General features: G+C 43.5%; 1 protein-coding gene across 1 annotated transcript; it reads left to right on the plus strand.

Moving 5' to 3' along the window:
- Positions 1-6,872: 6,872 nt before the first annotated feature.
- On the plus strand, positions 6,873-16,506 carry LOC144239552 (uncharacterized). The gene is given in 7 exon segments (XM_077773623.1): positions 6,873-6,878; positions 7,016-7,294; positions 7,607-7,727; positions 7,808-8,000; positions 8,340-9,229; positions 16,063-16,208; positions 16,438-16,506. Coding segments are annotated over 7 exon segments (1,704 nt in total).
- Positions 16,507-19,647: the final 3,141 nt, after the last annotated feature.

The following is a 19,647-nucleotide window of genomic DNA, read 5'->3' on the forward strand; positions in this document are numbered from 1 at the left end:
GACTTCAGCTCAGGTTGTGATCTTGAGGTTCCTGAGTTCAAGCCCCACGTTGGGCTCGCTGCTTAGATCCTCTGTTCCCTCTCTCTGCCCTTCCCCCACGTGTGCTCTCTCAAAAATAAATTTTAAAGAAGTAAAAGTAAATAAATAAACTTAAAAAGAACAGCAGGGCTTGGGTGCTTAGGGAACGTGTCCCAAAGTAGGCGCCCTCACACAGAGCTGTGAAACAGGGGTTTGGGCCATGAATCTGGGCCAGAGCATTTTATACACTCAGACTGAGTGGGAGACACAGAGGCCCTGAGACAGAAATGATTTCTTTGTGATTGGGAGCAATAAGAAGGTTAGAACAGAATATGGGAAGGATGGTAGAAAGGGTGGTCTGGGAGATAGGCCAGGACCAGATCATATAAGGCCCTGATAGTCACTGTGAGGAGTATACAATGTTTTCCAAGAGTTACTTACAGCCATGTTCCGATCTGTGTTGAAAGTTTTCCTCTTTTCTTACTCTTTAAACAAAGCACGACAAGAATACAGAAAACCACATAAAACAAAGAATTGCATGATTAATTGTTTTAAGATAGGCACATATGAAACACCAGGTCACGAGTTAGGATTTTGCCGGCTGTCCCGGAAGCCTATTGTGTGTCTCTTTCACTCACACACCTTTCCTTCCCTGCATGAGAGTTTTTGTCTAGAGCGTTACTGTCTAAGTGAGCATCTCCAGTCTGATTTTGTTTTGCCTATTTTTTTTTAATGTTTTATTTCTTTTTGAGAGAGAGAGACAGCATGAGCAGGGGAGGTTCAGAGAGAGGGAGAGAGAGAGACAGAATCTGAAACAGGCTCCAGGCTCTGAGCTGTCAGCACAGAGCCCCAATGCGGGGTTTGAACCCACGAACCGTGAGATCATGACCTGAGCCAAAGTCGGACGCTTAACCAACTGAGCCACCCAGGCTCCCCTGTTTTGCCTACTGTTTTAAAAAGCCTTTTAAGTCTCTGTCAAATTAAAGTTCCTTTTGATTTTGTTGTTAAGAGTTTTTTCTTGAAGAAGTCAGATCATTTGTCCTGTAGTTTCACACCGTCTGGATTTTGCTGATTGCGTCTTGGTGGTATAAAGGGCAAAAACTGTGTCAGAGTCCATAATAAATAGATGGTTCAGTTAATCCATTTTTTTAAAACGTTTATTCATTTTTGAGAGACAGAAAGAGACAGAGTGCGAGGGGGCCGGGCAGAGAAAGAGGGAGACACAGAATCTGAAGCAGGCTCCAGGCTCTGAGCTGTCAGCACAGAGCCCGATGCAGGGCTGGAACTCATGAACCATGAGATCATGACCTGAGCCGAAATCAGATGTTTAACCAACTGAGCTCCCCAGGCACCCCTTCCTTCGTAGTTTTAAGAACTCAAAGCAGTGATATGTTCAGTGATTCACAGTGACCTGGCATACAGCACGTGCCTGCTTAGTAAGTCCCTCACTTCAGACTCCTTCTGTCTCCGTTAGCTGTCTTGGGGCACCTCTGTCTCCCCCAGAATGCGCCCCTCAGACCAATGAGCTTTGCTACTTCTGTGTGTCCCCCCCCCCGAAAAAAGTGTTTCCCAAAAGAAGGAGCCAGATAAGAGCTATTCAGGGGCACCTGGGTAGCTCAGTCAGTTAAGCATCCTGACTCTTGATTTTAGCTCAGGTCACGACCTCATGGTCCCTGAGTTCGAGCCCCGCATGGGGTTCTACAGTGCCAGTGCAGAGCCTGCTTGGGATTGTCTGTCTCTCTCTCTGTCCCTTCCCTGCTTGCTCTCTCTCTCTCTCAAAATACATAAAAATAAACTTAAAAAAAAAAAGGAGACTTTCAGCCTCACCACACTCTCTATCTCTCTTGACTCTTGCTGCGAAAAACCAGAGGGACTTTCCCTTGGGGGCCTCGGGGTCACAGCACATGGGAAAGAGCTAATTAAGTGGGGTCAAGCGCCAGCCTCGGGTTTCATAATAGCAAATGCCACTCAAAGGAGCAGTAATGCCAAGGCACCCCTCTAGGTTTCTGGTCAGCTGCCCAGGCACCACAGCGGATGGGTGTCACCTTGCCACAGATGCACCTAGGCCAGCGTGCTACTTTGCTGGGGCTGCCGTTACAAAGCACCACAGGCTGGGCGGCTTGCACAGCAGAGATGTTTTATCTCCCAGTTCTGGAGGCTGCAAGTCCAAAGCCAAGGTGTTAGGAGGGTTGTTCTTAGGGCTGGGAGGGAAGGATCTGTTCCAGAACCTTCTACCTGCCTCTTTGCATCCTCTTCCCTCTGTGTGTGCCTGTGTCCAAATATCATCATCATCATCATCTTCATCTTCTTCTTCTTCTTTCTTTCTTTATTTTTGAGAGAGAGAGCAGCAGAGGGGCAAAGAGAGAGGGGGAACAGAGGATCTGAAGTGGACTCCGGGCTGACAGCAGGGACCCCGAAGCAGGGCTGGAACTTACGAGTATGAGATCATGACCTGATCTGAAGTCGGATGCTCAACCGAATGAGCCCCCCAGGCGCCCCCAAATCTCCTCTTCTTATAATAACACCACCCATATTGGGTTAGGACACCACCCTAATGACCTCATTCTAACTTGATGCCTCTNGCTGGGAGGGAAGGATCTGTTCCAGAACCTTCTACCTGCCTCTTTGCATCCTCTTCCCTCTGTGTGTGCCCGTGTCCAAATATCATCATCATCATCATCTTCATCTTCATCTTCTTCTTCTTTCTTTCTTTATTTTTGAGAGAGAGAGCAGCAGAGGGGCAAAGAGAGAGGGGGAACAGAGGATCTGAAGTGGACTCCGGGCTGACAGCAGGGACCCCGAAGCAGGGCTGGAACTTACGAGTATGAGATCATGACCTGATCTGAAGTCGGATGCTCAACCGAATGAGCCCCCCAGGCGCCCCCAAATCTCCTCTTCTTATAATAACACCACCCATATTGGGTTAGGACACCACCCTAATGACCTCATTCTAACTTGATGCCTCTGTAAAGACCTACCTGTCACATGCCAAGGTCAGGACTTGAACACAGAATGGTAGTGCGGGAGGGGCAGGCACAATTCATCCATCACAGCCGGTTCAGCCATTCACAGTCCTTAGACACATCGGTCGGCCCGTCATTGAGAACTCTAGGTCTCCGTCCCACAACTCGCTGTCATGGGGTGTGCCTCGTGGACACAGGGCTTGTCCCAGCGCTGTTACGTATGTAAGTACTGATTAGCCGACTGACAATAAAACAGCCATACAACTCTTAGTTCCCTCTATCAGTTTTACCCATCCCTTCATCCACCTCCGGCAACCACCAGTTTGTTCTTTGCATTTAAGAGTCTGGTTTTGGTGGGGGCGCCTGGGTGGCTCAGTCAGTTAAGCATCCGACTCTTGATTTTGGCTCAGGTCATGATCTCACGGTTTCTGAGATCAAGCCCCATGTCGGGCTTAGCGTTGACAGTGCAGAGCCTGCTTTGGATTGATTCTACCACTCTCTCTCAAAATAAATGAATAAACTTAAAAAAAAAAGGGAAGTCTTTTTTTGCTTTTTTTGCTTTGTCTCATATATTCTTTGTTTTGTTTCTTGAATTCCAAATATGAGTAATACTCTGGTATCTCTTCAGATTGCATAAATCTTTCACCTTTTACCAAATATGAGTAAAATCATACGATGTTTGTCTTTCTCTAGTGGACTTATTTCAATTAGCACTGTACCCTCCAGGTCCATCCATGTTGTGGCAAATGACAGGACCTCACTCTTTCTTAGAGTGGAGTAATATTTCCGTGTATCTATATACCATATCTTCTCTATCCATTCATCTGTGGATGGACACTTGGGCTGCTTCCAGATCTTGGCTATTGTGAATAGCATTGCAGTAAACATAGGGGTGCGTATATCTTTTCAAATTAGTGTTTTCAAATTCTTTAGGTAAATACCCAATAGTGGAATTACTAGACCATATGGTAATTCTATCTTTAATTTCTTGAGGAACCTCCATATTGTTTTCCACAGTAGCTACACCAATTTGTGCACAAGGGTTCTTTTTTGTTCACATCCTTGCCAACACTTGTTATTTCTTGGGTTTTTGATTTTGGCCTTTATAACAGGTGTGAAGTAATATCTCACTGTGGTTCGATTTACATTTTCCTGATGATTAGTAATGTTAAGCATCTTTTCATGTGTCTGTCGGCCACCTGTATGTCTTGGGAACAGTGTCTACTCAGGTCTTCCGTCCATTTTTTAATTGTATTACTTGTCTTTTTGGTGTTGAGTTGTATAAGTTCTTTCTATATTTTAGATATTAACCACTGATCAAATATGTTATTTACAAATATGTTTCTAGGAATTAATTTCTTCTAGGTTTTCCAGTTTGTTGACCTATAATTTTTCATCATATTCTCTTATAAACCTCTATATTTCTGATATAAACATCCTTCGCTTCTGACTTTATTGATTTGAGCCCACTCTTTTTTTCTTGATGAGTCGGACTAAAGATTTATCAGTTCTGTTTACTCTTTTGAAGAACCAGCTCCTCGATTCATTGATCTGTTCTATATTTTTTTTTTAGCCTCTATTTCATTTATTTCTGTTCTGATCATTATNACTAAGCCACCCAGGCGCCCCTCTGGCTCGTTTAGGTTTAAAGTTAGGTTGTTTATTTGAGATTTTTCTTATATCTTGAAGTAGGCCTGTATTGCTATAGTCTTCCCTCTTAGAACAGCTTTTGCTGCATCCCAAAGATTTTGAATTTTTTTTTTTTTGAAGTTTTATTTATTTCTAGGAGAGAGAGAGAGAGACAGCGTGAGCAGGGGAGGGTCAGAGAGAGAGGGAGTCACAGACTGAAACAGGCTCCAGACTCTGAGCTGGCAGTCAGCACAAAGCCGGATGCGGGGCTCGAACCCACGAACCGCGAGATCATGACCCAAGCGAAAGTCGGACGCTCAACCGACTAAGCCACCCAGGCGCCCCTGCATCCCAAAGATTTTGGACTGTTGTGTTTTCATTCTCATTTGACTCCGTGTATTTTTTGATTTTGTCTTTGATTTCTTGGTTGACCCATTCATCGTTCAGTAGAGTGTTATTTTGCCTCCATGTGTTTGTGTTCTTTCCAGATTTTTTCTTGCACTTGACTTCTAGTTTCATACTCAGAAAAGATACATGATATGATATGATTTTTATTTGTTTTGTTGCCTAACATGTGATCTGTTCTTGAGAATGTTGCATGGGCACTTGAAAAGAATTTGTGTTCTGCTGTTTTGGGATAGAATGTTTGGAATTCTATCTATTCTTTGTTATTCAAAGCCATTGTTTCCTTATTGAATTTCTGTCTGGATGATCTATCCATTGATGTAAGTGAGGTGTTAAAGTCCCTTACTAATTTTTTAAATTATTTTTTAGAGAGAGAGAGCATGAATGGGGGAGAGGGACAGAAGGAGAGAGAGAGAATTTTAAGTAGGCTCCACACTCAGTGCAGAGCCTGCTGTGGCGCTCAATCTGACAATCCTGGGATCATGACCTAAGCTGAAATCAAGAGTTAGATGCTCAACCAGCTTAGCCACCCAGGCACCCCGCCCACTATTACTATATTAATGCCAGTTTCTTCCTCTGTGTCTGTTAAGAGTGGCTTAATGTATTTAGGTGTTTCCATGGTGGGTGGATAAATATTTACAATTACTACATACTGTTGTTGGATTGTTCCCTTTATCATTATGTAGTGTCATTCTTGGTCTCTTGTTACAGTCTTTATGTTAAAGTCTATTTTGTCCAATATAAGTATTGCTTCCACATTTTCTTTTTGCATGGTAGATTATTTTCTATAATAATCTTTGTGTATCTTTATATCTGATGTGAGTTTCACTTTATGTTTTCTATAATAATCTTTGTGTATCTTTATATCTGATATGAGTTTCTTCTAGGCAGCATATAGATGGGTCTTGCTTTTTTATCCATTCAGTTATTGTAGGTCTTTTTTTCTTTTTCTTTTTTTTGATGTTTTTTATTTACTTCTAGGAGAGAGAGAGAGAGACAGCGTGAGCAGGGGAGGGTCAGAGAGAGAGGGAGCCACAGACTCTGAAACAGGCTCCAGGCTCTGAGCTGGCAGTCAGCACAGAGCCCGACGCGGGGCTCGAACCCACGAACTGCGAGATCATGACCTAAGCAAAAGTTGGACGCTTAACCGACCTAGCCACCCAGGCGCCCCTCGTAGTCTTTTGATTGGAGCATTTAGTCCGTTCACATTTGCAGTGATTATTGACAGGTATGTACTTACTGCCAGTTTGCTACTTGTTTTATGGTTGTTTTTGTAGTTCTCTCTTCCTTCCTTCTCTTGCTCTCTTCCTTTATGGTTTGATGGCTTTCTTTGGTGTTGTATTTGGAGAGCAAGCAGGGGAGGGGCAGAGAGAGATGGAGACACAGAATCTGAAGCAGGCTCCAGGCTCTGAGCTGTCGGCACAGAGCCCGATGTGGGGCTTGAACTCATGAGCGTGAGATCATGACCTGAGCCGAAGTCAGGTGCTTAACCAACTAAGCCACCCAGGTGCACCTAGAGTTATGTATTCTTTAATGCATTTTGTACATGTGTATGTACAGGAAAATAAAATGTGTTTGCTTTCTCCTTTTCTTTCAGATTTGGAGTCAAATTATGGAGCTAAGAAGTTATCTCCAGAAAATGATATCTATGAAATAAATTTACCTCAACAGAGTATAATGCAAATAAGTAAAACTCTTGGCTTGAAAGCCTCCAATTTTAGAAATGACTCAAAATGCAGAAATAGATCTCGGCGACGACAGGGACATCAAGAGGGGTATATCAGTCAAAAGATAATAAGCTATGAAAAAATGCTTACACCCATTATACTTCTCTTATTCACAATACAGATAAGCCACATGAATGTAAGGAGTGTGGGAAGTACTTTAGTTGGGGTTCAAATCTTATTCAGCATCAGAGTATTCATACGGGAGAGAAGCCCTACAAATGTAAGGAATGTGGGAAGGCCTTTAGACTTCTTATCCAGCTTACTCGTCATCAGAAATTTCACACTGGTGAGAAACCCTTTAAATGTAAGCAGTGTGGGAAAGCTTTTAGTCTTCTCATCCAGCTCCATCGCCATGAGAACATTCACACAGGTGAGAAACTGTTTGAGTGTAAGGAATGCGGGAAGTCCTTTAACCGTAGCTCAAACCTGGTTCAGCATCAGAGTATTCATACAGGGGCAAAACCCTATGAATGTAAAGAGTGTGGGAAAGGCTTTAATCGTGGTTCAAATCTTGTTCAGCATCAGAAAATTCATTCTAGTGAGAAACCCTTTGTTTTTTTGTTTTTTTTTTTTAAACGTTTTATTTATTTCTAGGAGAGAGAGAGAGAGACAGCGTGAGCAGGGGAGGGTCAGAGAGAGAGGGAGTCACAGACTGAAACAGGCTCCAGGCTGTCAGCACAGAGCCCGACGCGGGGCCTGAACCCACGAACCGCGAGATCATGACCTAAGCGAAAGTCGGACGCTTAACCGACTAAGCCACCCAGGCGCCCCTCTAGTGAGAAACCCTTTGAATGTGAAGAATGTGGGAAGGCCTTTTGTCTTCCAGTAGAGCTCACTCGACATCAGAACACTCACACTGGTGAGAAACCATTTATGTGTAAGAAGTGCGGCAAGGCCTTCAGTCGTGGCTCGAATCTTGTTCAACATCAGAGTATTCACACTGGTGAGAAACCCTATGGATGTAAGGAGTGTGGAAAGGCTTTTTTAGACTCTACCTCCAGCTTTCTCGACATCAGAAAACGCACACTGGTGAGAAACTGTTTGGATGTAAAGAATGTGGGTCAGCCTTCCAATATCAGTACCAACTTATTGAACATCAGCGAATTCATACAGGTGTGAAACCTTATGAATGTAAGGAATGTGGGAAATCGTTTTGTTGTGGTTCAAACCTCATTCAACATCGGAGTGTTCATACTGGAAAGAAGCCTTTCGAATGTAAGGAATGTGGGAAGGCCTTTAGATTCCATATACACCTTAACTCGACATCAGAAATTTCATACTGGTGAGAAGCCCTTTGAATGTGGAAAATGTGGCAAAGCCTTTAGTCTTCTCACCCAGCTTCATCGCCACGAGAACATTCACACAGGTGAGAAGCCGTTTGAGTGTAAGGAATGCGGGAAGTCCTTTAATCGTGTCTCAAACCTTGTTCAACGTCAGAGTATTCATGCTGGTGTGAGACCCTATGAATGTAAAGAGTCCGTGGGAAAGGCTTTAATCGTGGTTCAAACCTTATTCAGCATCAGAAAATTCATTCTAGTGAGAAACTCTTTGAGTGTAAGGAGTGCGGGAAGGCCGTTAGGTATCATTACCGACTCATTGAACATCATAGAGTGCATACTGGGGAGAAACCCTTTGAATGTAAAGAATGTGGGAAGGCCTTTACTCTTAGGATACAGCTCACTCGACATCAGAACATTCATACCGGTGAGAAGCCATTTACATGTAAGGAGCGCGGCAAGGCCTTCAATCGTGGCTCAAATCTTGTTCAACATCAGAGTATTCACACTGGTGAGAAACCCTATGGATGTAAGGAGTGTGGAAAGGCTTTTAGACTCCACCTACAACTTTCACGACATCAGAAAACGCATACTGGTGAGAAACCGTTTGAATGTAAGGAATGTGGGATAGCTTTTAGACATCAGTACCAAGTTGTTGAACATCAACGAATTCATACAGGTGTGAAACCCTATGAATGCAAGGAATGCGGAAAGAGCTTTAGTCATGGTATAGACCTTAGAGTACATCAGATAATTCACACTGGTGAGAAACCCTTTGGATGTAAGGAATGTGGGAAGGTCTTTCAACATCATTATCAATTTCTTGGACATTCCAGAATGCATACTGGCGAGAACCCCTATGATTGTAAGGAATGTGGGAAATGCTTTATTTGTGGTAGTGAACTTAGAGCACATCAGAGAATTCATACTGGTGAGAAACCATATCAGTGTAAGGAATGTGGGAAGGCCTTCAGTCGTAGCTCAAACCTTATTTAACATGTTAAAATTCATACTGGTGAGAAGCCCTATGAATGTGAGGAATGTGGGAAAACTTTTAGACTTAGTTCAGTCTTTACTGCCCATCAAAGAATTCATACAGGTATGAAGCCCTATGAATGTAAAGAATGTGGAAAGAGCTTTGGCTGTAGTTCAAGCCTTATTCAACATGAGAGGATTCATACTGGTGAAAAACCTTATGAATGTAAGGAAGGTGGGAAGGCCTTTAGACTCAGGTCAGTGTTTATTGCTCATCAAAGAATTCATACAGGTCTGAAACCCTATGAGTGTAAAGAATGTGGGAAAGGCTTTACTGTGAATGGTCAGCTGACTCGACATCTGAAAATTCATGATCATCTGAAGTCCCATGAATATAAGGAATGTGGGAAAACCTTCGCTGGATATGAACAGCTTACTCATCATCAGAGAGTTCCTAGTGGGAAGAAATTCTATGAATACAAAAGAATGTGGAAAGAGCTTAAATCATGGACTGAGGTTTGCTCAACAGTATAGTATTCCTACTGGTGAGGAACTCCTTGAATATAAGTCATGTGGAAAGATTGACAGTCACAGCAAACACTTTAGAGTTGAGAAGACATTCTGATGTGAAACTCTTTGAATGTAGGAAATACAGGGTGGCCTTCATGCTCATAGTTTACCAATCAAGAAAGGTATTTTACTACATATGTTAATTTCATGTACTTAGAAAAGCCTTCAAACTCCAACTGGAGAGAAACTATCGTCGGAACAAATATAAGCTAACGTCTACTTGAGGAATGTGTTTTATTGCCATTTCACTACCTGTGTGATGTTAGACTAGGTGCCTAGCCTCTTTTTGCATCATTTATAAATGGCAGTGGTAGCACTAGTGCAATTATAGGAACAAATGTGTTCCAGTACACAGAAAATCCTTGAAAAAGTATTCGGCCCATGCTAGTGCTCATAAAGGGTAGCTTTTATGTTGTTCCATTAGCATTACTGTTACTGATGACAGGAAAAGTGTATTATTGTGAATCATTTAGAAAAACCTCGCCCATTCGTTATTTTACTTTAAATGGCCTCCGTATAAAATTTCATGGGAGGTGAAGAACATACGAGGATTTTCATTAAGAGCTCATCCCTTACGTTACCTCAGAAAGTTCATTTTGGAAAGGAGCCCTATGGATTTCACGTGTGAGATGTTGAGAAACAGGGAGAGGTTTTTGAAGTGACTTGTCTATAAAAATATCGACAGGCAGGAAAGGTATAATTTCTATTCTCTGTACAGAAGTTAAGATAAATATTAGTGAAAGAATAGCAAAATAAAAGCTATATGCTTCCATTACCCAACTCTTTATCATGAAAATTGCTACACATGTGAAAAAATTGGAAGAATAAGCATCCATATACCACTTCTAGATTCAGAGTTGTTAACAATTTGACATATTTATTTTTCTGTATATTTTGTTTTACCATTGAGAATATGCTTTAGACATCATATACTTTGACCCTTATTACATCAATATGTATCTCCCAAACATAAACAATCTCGTATATGGCCCTAGTACCATAATTATCCTTAAGGAAGTTATCCATAATTCCATACTATCTATCTTCATTGGCCTCTAAACGCCTTTTTATACGGGTTCATCTTCTAAATAGAATGCATTCCAGGGGCGCCTGAGTGGCTTAGCCGGTTAAGCGTCCTACTTTCGCTTAGGTCATGATCTCGCGGTTCGTGGGTTTGAGCCCCGCGTCGGGCTCTGTGCTGACTGACAGCTCAGAGCCTGGAGCCTGTTTCAGTCTGTGTCTTCCTCTCTCTCTAACCCTCCCCTGCTCATGCTGTCTCTCTCTCTCCTAGAAATAAATAAAACATTAAAAATAAATAAATAAATAGAATGAATTCCAGATTCTGTATTATATTTAGTTATTAGTTCTCTTTAGTCTTTTTTAGTCTAGGACAGTAACTCAAATTTTCTTGAGTGCCAGAATCACCTGTGAATCCTAGTAAAAATACAGAGGTCCAGGCCCACTGAGCCTGTCTTGACTAGCTCTCCAGTGGAGAGCTAAAAAATTTAAAAAAGGTTTTATTTATTTTTGAGAGAAAGAGAGACAGCATGAGCAGGGGAGGGTCAGAGAGAGAGGGAGTCACAGAATATGAAGACAGGCTCCAGACTCTGAGCTGGCTGTCAGCGCAGAGCCCGACGCGGGGCTCGAACCCACAAACCGTGAGATCATGACCTGAGCTGAAGTCTGACGCTTAACCGACTGAGCCACCCAGGCGCCCCATCTCCAGTGGATTTTGGAACGCATTACAGAGAGCCACTGGTTTAGAACATTTCTTCTTTAAAAACATTAAAAAAAAATTTTTTTTTATAATGTTGACTTTATGAGAACTCCAGGAAAATTGCCATGTGTTTAGATTTTCTGTTTATAATGTCATTTAGCTTTGTTTTGTTGTTTGTGTTTTCTGTACAAAGGAAATTGGGTCTAGAGGCTACATGAGGTTCAGATGAAATGTTTTAAGGGGAGAATACTTGGTAGGTTATGTCTGTATGTCATATTGCAACAGGTCATTACTTTGCTAGTAAAACCTAGTTTGATCGTTTGGGTAAGATGGTACCAGATCGCCATTGTAAAGATCTGTGGAGAGACTGTCACCACTTTGGAAATTTATACTCTTTTCTTTAAATCCTGAATCAGGGGCGCCCGGGTGGCTTAGTCGGTTGGGCGTCCGACTTTCGCTCAGGTCATGATCTCGCGGTTTGTGAGTTCGAGCCCCGCGTCGGGCTCTGTGCTGACTGCCAGCTCGGAGCCTGGAGCCTGTTTCGGAGTCTGTGACTCCCTCTCTCTCTGACCCTCCCCTGCTCGCGCTGTCTCTCTCTCTGCTAGAAAAAAAAAAATTAAAAAAATATATATATAAATCCTGAATCAAATAGAAAATAAAAAACGAAAATAGACTGTTCTGGAACGAATTGCATTAAAACGCAAACGTGATTGAACTTGTAGAATGTGCCTGAAGCTATACTCTGTACAAAATTAATTCCCTTCAGCGTATACAAGATCGTTTGGGCCAGAACCTTATTTTGCTGTTTATTCCCCAGCACTTTTATTGCGTCTGCCACATAAGAAATTGTTAAACTTCAGGGGGAGAAAAATTGAGCCTGCAAATCAAGAAGCTATAAAACAAAAGAGAATACACCTTAAGCCAATATAAGGAAGAAACACTAAAAATGAGGATGGACAGTTGGGAAGCAGATTTCATTTCTTACTTTTAATTTTTTTCCAGCCTTGGGTTATAATTGACATATAACAGTAGGTTAAGGTGTAAAACATAGTGATTCCATATATGTATATATTGCTAAATGATTACTGTAATAAACTAACACACCTATCACCTCACAATAGTTACCTTTTTTGTATGATGAAAACTTTTAAGATCTTCTCCCATAGCAAATTTGAAGTATACAATTCAATATTGTTAACTAGTCACAATGCTATACATTATAGCCCTAGAACGTGTTTATCTTGTAAGTGGAAATTTGTACCCTTTCACCACCTTGACCCATCCCTCAACCCCCACCCCTGTGACTGGCAAGCCACAATCTGTTCTCTGTAGCTATGAGTTCTGGGGTTTTTTTTGAATTCTACATGTGAGTGAGATCATACAGTATTTATCTTTATTTGACCTACTTCAGTTAACATAATGCCCTTGAAGTTTGTATGTGTTAAAAATAGCAGAATTCCTTTATTTTTTATGGCTGAATAATATTCCATACGATATATAATATTCCAATATAAAATGCCACATTTTCTTTCTCCTTTCATCCAATGATGGATGCTTAGATTATTTCCATTTCTTGGCTATTGTATATGCTATAATGCACATGAGAGTGCTGATACCTCTCCAAGATAATGATTTTATTTATTTATTTATGTTTTGATGCATACCCAGAAGTATGGTAGTTCTACTTTTAATTTTTTAAAGAACCTCCTTGGGATGCCTGGGTGGCTCAGTCAGTTAAGTGTCCGACTTTGGCTCAGGTCATGATCTCACAGTTCATGGGTTCGAGCCCCACGTTGGGTTCTGTGCTGACAGCTCAGAGCCTGGAGCCTATTTTGGATTCTGTGTCACCTTCTTTCTCTGTTCCTTCCCTGCTTGTACTCGGTCTCTCTCTCTCTTTCAAAAGTAAAATGAACATTAAAAAAAAAAAAGGACCTTACTGTTTGTTAGATTAGGTGTACCAGTTTACCTCCCCACCAGTTGTGTAGGAGGATTCTCTTTCTTCCACATTCTTACCAGCTCTTGTTATCTCTTGCCTTTTGATTATAGTCATTCTAATATGTTTGAAGTAATATCTCATTGTGGTTTTGATTTGCATTTCCCTGATGATTAGCAATATTGAGCACCTTTTCATGTATCTTGTTGACCATTTGAACATCTTTGGGAAAATGTCTTCAAGTTCTTTGACCATTTTTAAGTTGGATTATTGGGTTTGTTGTTGTTGTTGTTGTTGTTGTTGTTGTTGGAGTGTATGAGTTCCATATGTGGCTTGTAAATATTTTCTCCCTCCATAGGTTGCCTTTTCATTTTTTAAAAATCTCATTTATTTTTCAGTGCAGAAGCTTTTTAGTTTGGTGTAATCCCCCTTAATTTATTTTTTATTTTGTTACTTGCACTTTATATGTCATATACAAAAAAATCATTGTCAGAGCTTTTTGTGTATGTTTTCCTCTTGGAGCTTTATAGTTTCAGGTGTTACATTTAATTCTTTAATCCATCTTGAGTTAATTGTGAGTGGCATAAGGGTCTACTTTCATTCTTTGGCATGTGAATATCCAATTTCCCCAGCGGCATTTATTGAAGAGCCTGCCTTTTCTTTATTGAGTATTCTTGGCTTTCTTATCATATATTAATTGACCGTGAATGTATGGATTTATTTCTGGGCTCTCAATTCTGTCCCATTGATCTATGGGTCTGGTTTTATGCTGATGCCTTACTGTTTTGATTACTATAGCTTTCTAATATAGTTTGAAATCAGGAAATGTTATGTCTCTAGCTTTGTTCTTCTGTGTCAGGATTGCTTTGTCTCCCGAGTCTTTTAATTTAAAGTCTATTTTGTCTGTTATTAGTATAGTCACAATCTGTTTTAGTACTTTTTGCATGGAATATTATTTTCCCATACTTTCAACCTGTTTGTGAATTTTGAGTTCATGTAGTTGGATATGTTTTTTATCCATTCTGCCAATTACTGTCTTTTGATCGGAAGAGTTTAACCCATTTACACTTAAAGTAATTACTGATAAGGAGGGATTTCTATCATTGTGCTATCTGCTTATTATATGCTTTATAAAATTCCCCCCTCACTTCCTATATTACTGTCTTTTGTATTTAGTTGATTTTTTTGGTAGTGAAATGTTTAAATTCTTATTTTCTTTTGTGTATTATTGTCTTTGTAGTTACCATGAAGATTATATTTAACAACCTAATTTGAATCTATATCAGCTTAATTTCAATAACATACAAAAACTGCACATTTACAGCTCTGGATCTGCCTCTTTGGGTTGTGGATGTCACATACTTATGTCTTTATACACTGTGTGCCCCAAAGTATAAGCTAATAATCTTTGAAGGTGGAAAGTGTCTTAATGTAGAAAAGATCTGGAGTAACAAGCCAAAGTTACAGTAGTACTAGATGTCCTGTTATTCCCAGCCTATGGATAGCGATGCTGTGGCTAAGAATGCCTGAGGCACTTGCCCAAGCCCATCTTCCTTGTAGCAAGCCCTCACAGACATTTTCCCTACTGGGGCCAATGTGGCTGGGCCAACCCTTGCGGTTCTTCTGATTGCAGGATATACTTCAGCAACGACCATCAGAGAACTTTGTTGAAGAACAGGTGTTATTACTCACAGATCCTGGAGGATACATATATGGCATACCCGAGGGCCACACAGTGACGTTTCCTGTATAGGGAGAGTGCAGACCTAGGGCTCTACCTTTATTAGGAACTGACTGTCGGGTGTCGTGGGTTTCACAGGTTTACTCCTTATTGGCCAATTTAAAGCCTTGGTGGGAGTTAAGGTACTGGAAGGGAGAAGCAAGGTTACCAAAATGGTCAATTATCTAGGTTCCCCAGGGCTTTCTGGAACTAGGAGCTTCATGAATGAAGATGGTCCAATTCCTTCTCTAGTTGTATTGCTAGCACTTGTACCAAACAGCTGGCGATATTTCTGTTTAGGATGGCTGTCTTTTGAAATGGATGCCTCAGTGGTCAAAAGCTTAATGTCAGGTACTATTACTATGCTAGCTTTTATGCTAATAATTTTTTTAATGTTTTATTTATTTCTAGGAGAGAGAGAGAGAGAGAGAGAGAGAGAGACAGCGTGAGCAGGGGAGGGTCAGAGAGAGAGGGAGTCACAGACTGAAACAGGCTCCAGGCTCTGAGCTGGCAGTCAGCACAGAGCCCAACGCGGGGCTCGAACCCACGAACCGCGTGATCATGACCTAAGGGAAAGTCGGACGGTTAACCGACTAAGCCACCCAGGCGCCCCACTAATAATTTTTTTTAATGCATTAATCTTTTGGGGCGCCTCAGTGGCTCGGTCGGTTAAGCAATTAACTCTTGATTTTAGCTCAGGTCATTATCTCAAAGTTCATGAGTTCTAGCCCCGCATGGGGTTTGCTGCTGTCATTACGGAAACTTTGCATCCTCCGTCCCTCTCTCTCAAAAATAAACAAACATTAAAAGATAAATAAAAAATAAAATACACTCAGATAATCCCGCCAGGACTATCTCACGGGAAGAGACAACCGAAATTCCGCCCGATGGAGCTCGTTCCCACTCAAACCCTCTGGGCCGCAGGGTCGCGCCCACGGCCTCTGGGGGGGTGGGGGGGTGGGGAGGGGGTACGAAGGGCTTCGGAGAGCCGAGAGGCTCCCCGACCTCAGACAGACCCAAAATGGAGCACTGCTGGGTAGGCCTCCGGGTCGCGAGACCGTGGATGCAGTCGCGTGTTCTGCGCTTGCGCTTGCGCCTGCGCCTGTGCCTGTGCCTGCGCCTGCGCAGAGTCGGGCGCACTGGCGGCCGGGCCGCGTGTCCCCGACGCCCCTGGGGCGGTGGTAGTGGAGGCTCCCAGGGCCTGGCATGGCGCGCCGTCGGTCGTTCAGCGCCCGCTGCGAATTAGTCGCAGTAAGGGAAAGAGTCGGTGCCAGGTGAGGCGGGGGCGGACTCGTGGGGGTAAACCTGTCGCCCAAAGCCAGGGCGCGTGGAGTCCAGAGCCTCAGACGCGTGCGCGCGTGAGAACCGGAGGAGGGGCCTGTGCGACCGATTGTGACAGTCTGTGTGCGTGCGTGTGTGTGTGTGCGCGTGCGGCGACGCCGGCCCTGTGGTTTGTGTCACTGACCCATATCCCCGCTGCTTGCCCCGCGCTCCCCTTCGCAGCCCCGAGTGTCTGCACAGAGCCCCGTGGGCACGTTTCCCCCAGAGGACAAACCCTGGGCCCTGGGATGAAGGCTCCGGGCAGGAAAGCACAGGCCTGGGCTTGCGGTGGGACTTTTAGAGCCAGAAGGGTCCCTGGGACGGACTCCCTGCAGGAAATGATGGGCGAGCCCCTACTTGGAGGCGCTGTGGACGCAGCTGCATTTTTCCGAACCACAGCGTTCCCATACCTGCAGCCTCCCTCTCACAACTGGTTGTGCGTGTGACGGCAGGGCCGATGTGGCCCTGCAGGGGATTTTCTCAGGTGCGTGGCTCTACAGAAGGCCTGGCGTCTCATGATTTCCTTCTTCCCCAGTCCTGCCATTCTCCAAAAGGAGGAAGCGTTGTCGTACATCAGAAAGTCTAGCGCCGAGTTTGTTTCCGCTTTGTTCATAAATGCGCTTTTGGTTTTAGCACGTCGAAACGTTTGCTTGCTTTTCCTGAAATGCCCAGTGGCTCATCCTAGGCGATGGGCCATGCAGATGAGTCCCTCCCCTCATCTTTCATGTCATTCTTCAGCATGCACTTTTTGTAACAGAAATGCCCATTCTGCGGTCTAGTTAAAGCTTTGTTTTACTGAGAATTATGTTTAGATAGAATCATACCCTTAATCTCCAAAACCTCGCTTTAAAAAGTAAAATAAGGGGCACCTGGGTGGCTCAGTCGGTGAGCGTCCAACTTCCGCTCAGGTCATGATCTAACGGTTGGTGGGTTCGAGCCCCGTATGGGTCTCTGGGCTGACAGTGCAGAGCCTGGAGCCTGTTTCCGATCCTGTGTCTCTCTTTCTCTGCTCCTCCCCTGCTCATGCTTTGTCTCTCAAAAATAAATAAATATTTAAAAAAAATTTTTAAATAAGTTAAAAAAATTTTTTTTATTTCTAGGAGAGAGAGAGAGACCGACAGCGTGAGCAGGGGAGGGTCAGAGAGAGAGGGAGACACAGACTCTGAAACAGGCTCCAGGCTCTGAGCTGGCAGTCAGCACAGAGCCCGACGCGGGGCTCGAACCCACGAACCGCGAGATCATGACCTGAGCGAAAGTCGGACGCTTAACCGACTAAGCCACCCAGGCGCCCCTAAAAATTTTTTTAAACAGTAAAGTAATATCAGAAGTGGTTTGGTGTAAGTGAGAAATGACATGGTCATCTGCTCTTTAAGACTTTTGGGAGCAGGAATGTGCTTGGAAGACTTCGCATGGAAATCTGTGTCATAAAGAGGCAGGGATTTTCCCAAGGAAATCAATGGATTTAGATTTACATTGATAAAGATTTTGTCATTAGAAAAAAAAGTACATGAGTAGAGTAATATTCAGTGATGAACTAAGTAATACTCCAATTTTAAATTTCATATGAATTTCATTTACTAATATTTGAGATTGTAAAACATTTTACAAGGATTATATCCAAAGGGTTATTTCCGTTGGTTACTCAGTGGAGAAGTAGAGAGAATCAAACACTGCTTTGTCTGCTTTGACCAAATTTTATTTTTTAGTCTGCATATGCTGTTCACCCGATTAATGTCTGCTTAAAGAAATGGACATAACACCCTCTGCCCCTTCCCTGCTTGTGCTCTGCCTCTGTCTCGAGAAATGAATAAAGGTTAAAAAATATTACTTTGGGATTAACTACTGGGCCTCCCTTCTACACTGCAAGGTCTTAGACAATAAGGACTGAGTCCGCATCACCCCTGAAACCTCGGTCACTCCCTCCAGAGTGCCAGGGAATAGACTGTTGGGCAAACAGTTCTTAACAGCAGCAACATAAGACAAAGCGCCAGACTGCAGGCCTGTTGAGGGCACTGTGTGTCACGGGGACTCAGGGGACGATCTTGCAAGAGGAGAGGCCTTCGTGGTTGTCATGAAGGACTTGGGTTTTCCCTGTCTACTTCCAAGAGCCAACTACTTCCCATCCTCTTGAAATTTACTTCCGTATTTCTAAATTACATGCTTTTGTAATATCATTAGTTTTAGGTATTAGCTGCTACCGAGTGTGAAAGATGAGGACTTATGGCGTCTTAACCACCCATTCTCCTCTCTTTTCTCTCCTGCTGCCCGGTCTCCTCAGCAGGAATCCTTCGGCTTCCTGCCCAGGGCTCTCCCTGAAGCCCGTCTTCTGCACGGCAGCCCCTCTCTCACCCGCACTCCGGGCCTGCCAGTCCAGGGACCCGCGGTCCAGCCTTTCCTGGAATAAACCTCCAGCCAGGGTGGATGAGGGTCACGGGCCCTGGAAGAACAGCTCATTCCTTACGGAGCGCCCTGGCCTGGCGCACTTGGTGTATGAATCCGGATTTCCATATAGCCTTCCAGGTAGTCCCCGTCTCCAGCCCTCATCTCCAGCACCTGGCATTTCTAAAGTGGGCATGTTTCTGGGCTCCACTTCCTCAAGTCCGCTGCGTTAACGAGCAGCCATCGCCTCTTCCCAAAACCGTGTTGCCGCCAGGTCCTCTCTCCTCCTGTGTCCTTGTGAATGTGCATCCCACTCTCTTATCACCTCTTGTTTTAGGGAGGTTCCAGGAAGGAGGAAAAGTTACCTTCTCCACTCGACCTGCTGTGCTCATCTACAGAGGAATCACCCCCTCACCTGCCATCTCTTCAAGGACCTGTGACTACCGTTTTTCCTCCTACCTTCTTCCTATCTCACCTACAAAAATAGAGTGACATTCATGGATTTGTTCAAGAAATGTTAAGTGAACACTTACCATGTGCTGGTCCTGGGACTTGAACTGTGATCGAGCCACAGTCCCTGACTATAGGAGGTTCCAGTCCAGAAGAGGGGCAGGCAAGCACGTGAGAGTCAAGGGGAAATGCCAAGCAGAGCGAGAGGTGTTGAAAGTAGAGACCTCAAGAGACTGGGAATTGGACCAACCAAACACATTTGTGCTCCAACAAGACCATATGGAGAAGGGCCAGAGAGACTCACAAAAGCCAGCCAGCCCACCTCCTCCCGTCAGCCCTCATCCCTGCTCTTGGGGACTCTGCAGGGCTGTCTCCCCGTTCTTGATACTCCAAGTGTGAGGAAGGTAGGAATCATCAAAGACTCAAATGATCTTCTACCTCCTCTGGGAAATGCAGGCGGGCAGCTATGCCGAGGCTCTATTTTGTGGGCAAGGGCTGTGGTCTGAGGTTTGATTTCTATCCCTGTCCCCCAATTTTTTTAATGTTTATTTATTTAAAAATTTT

Source organism: Crocuta crocuta, unplaced genomic scaffold (assembly GCF_008692635.1).
Source record: "Crocuta crocuta isolate KB4526 unplaced genomic scaffold, BGI_CrCroc_1.0 scaffold267, whole genome shotgun sequence".
NCBI classification, from domain to species: Eukaryota; Metazoa; Chordata; class Mammalia; order Carnivora; family Hyaenidae; genus Crocuta; species Crocuta crocuta.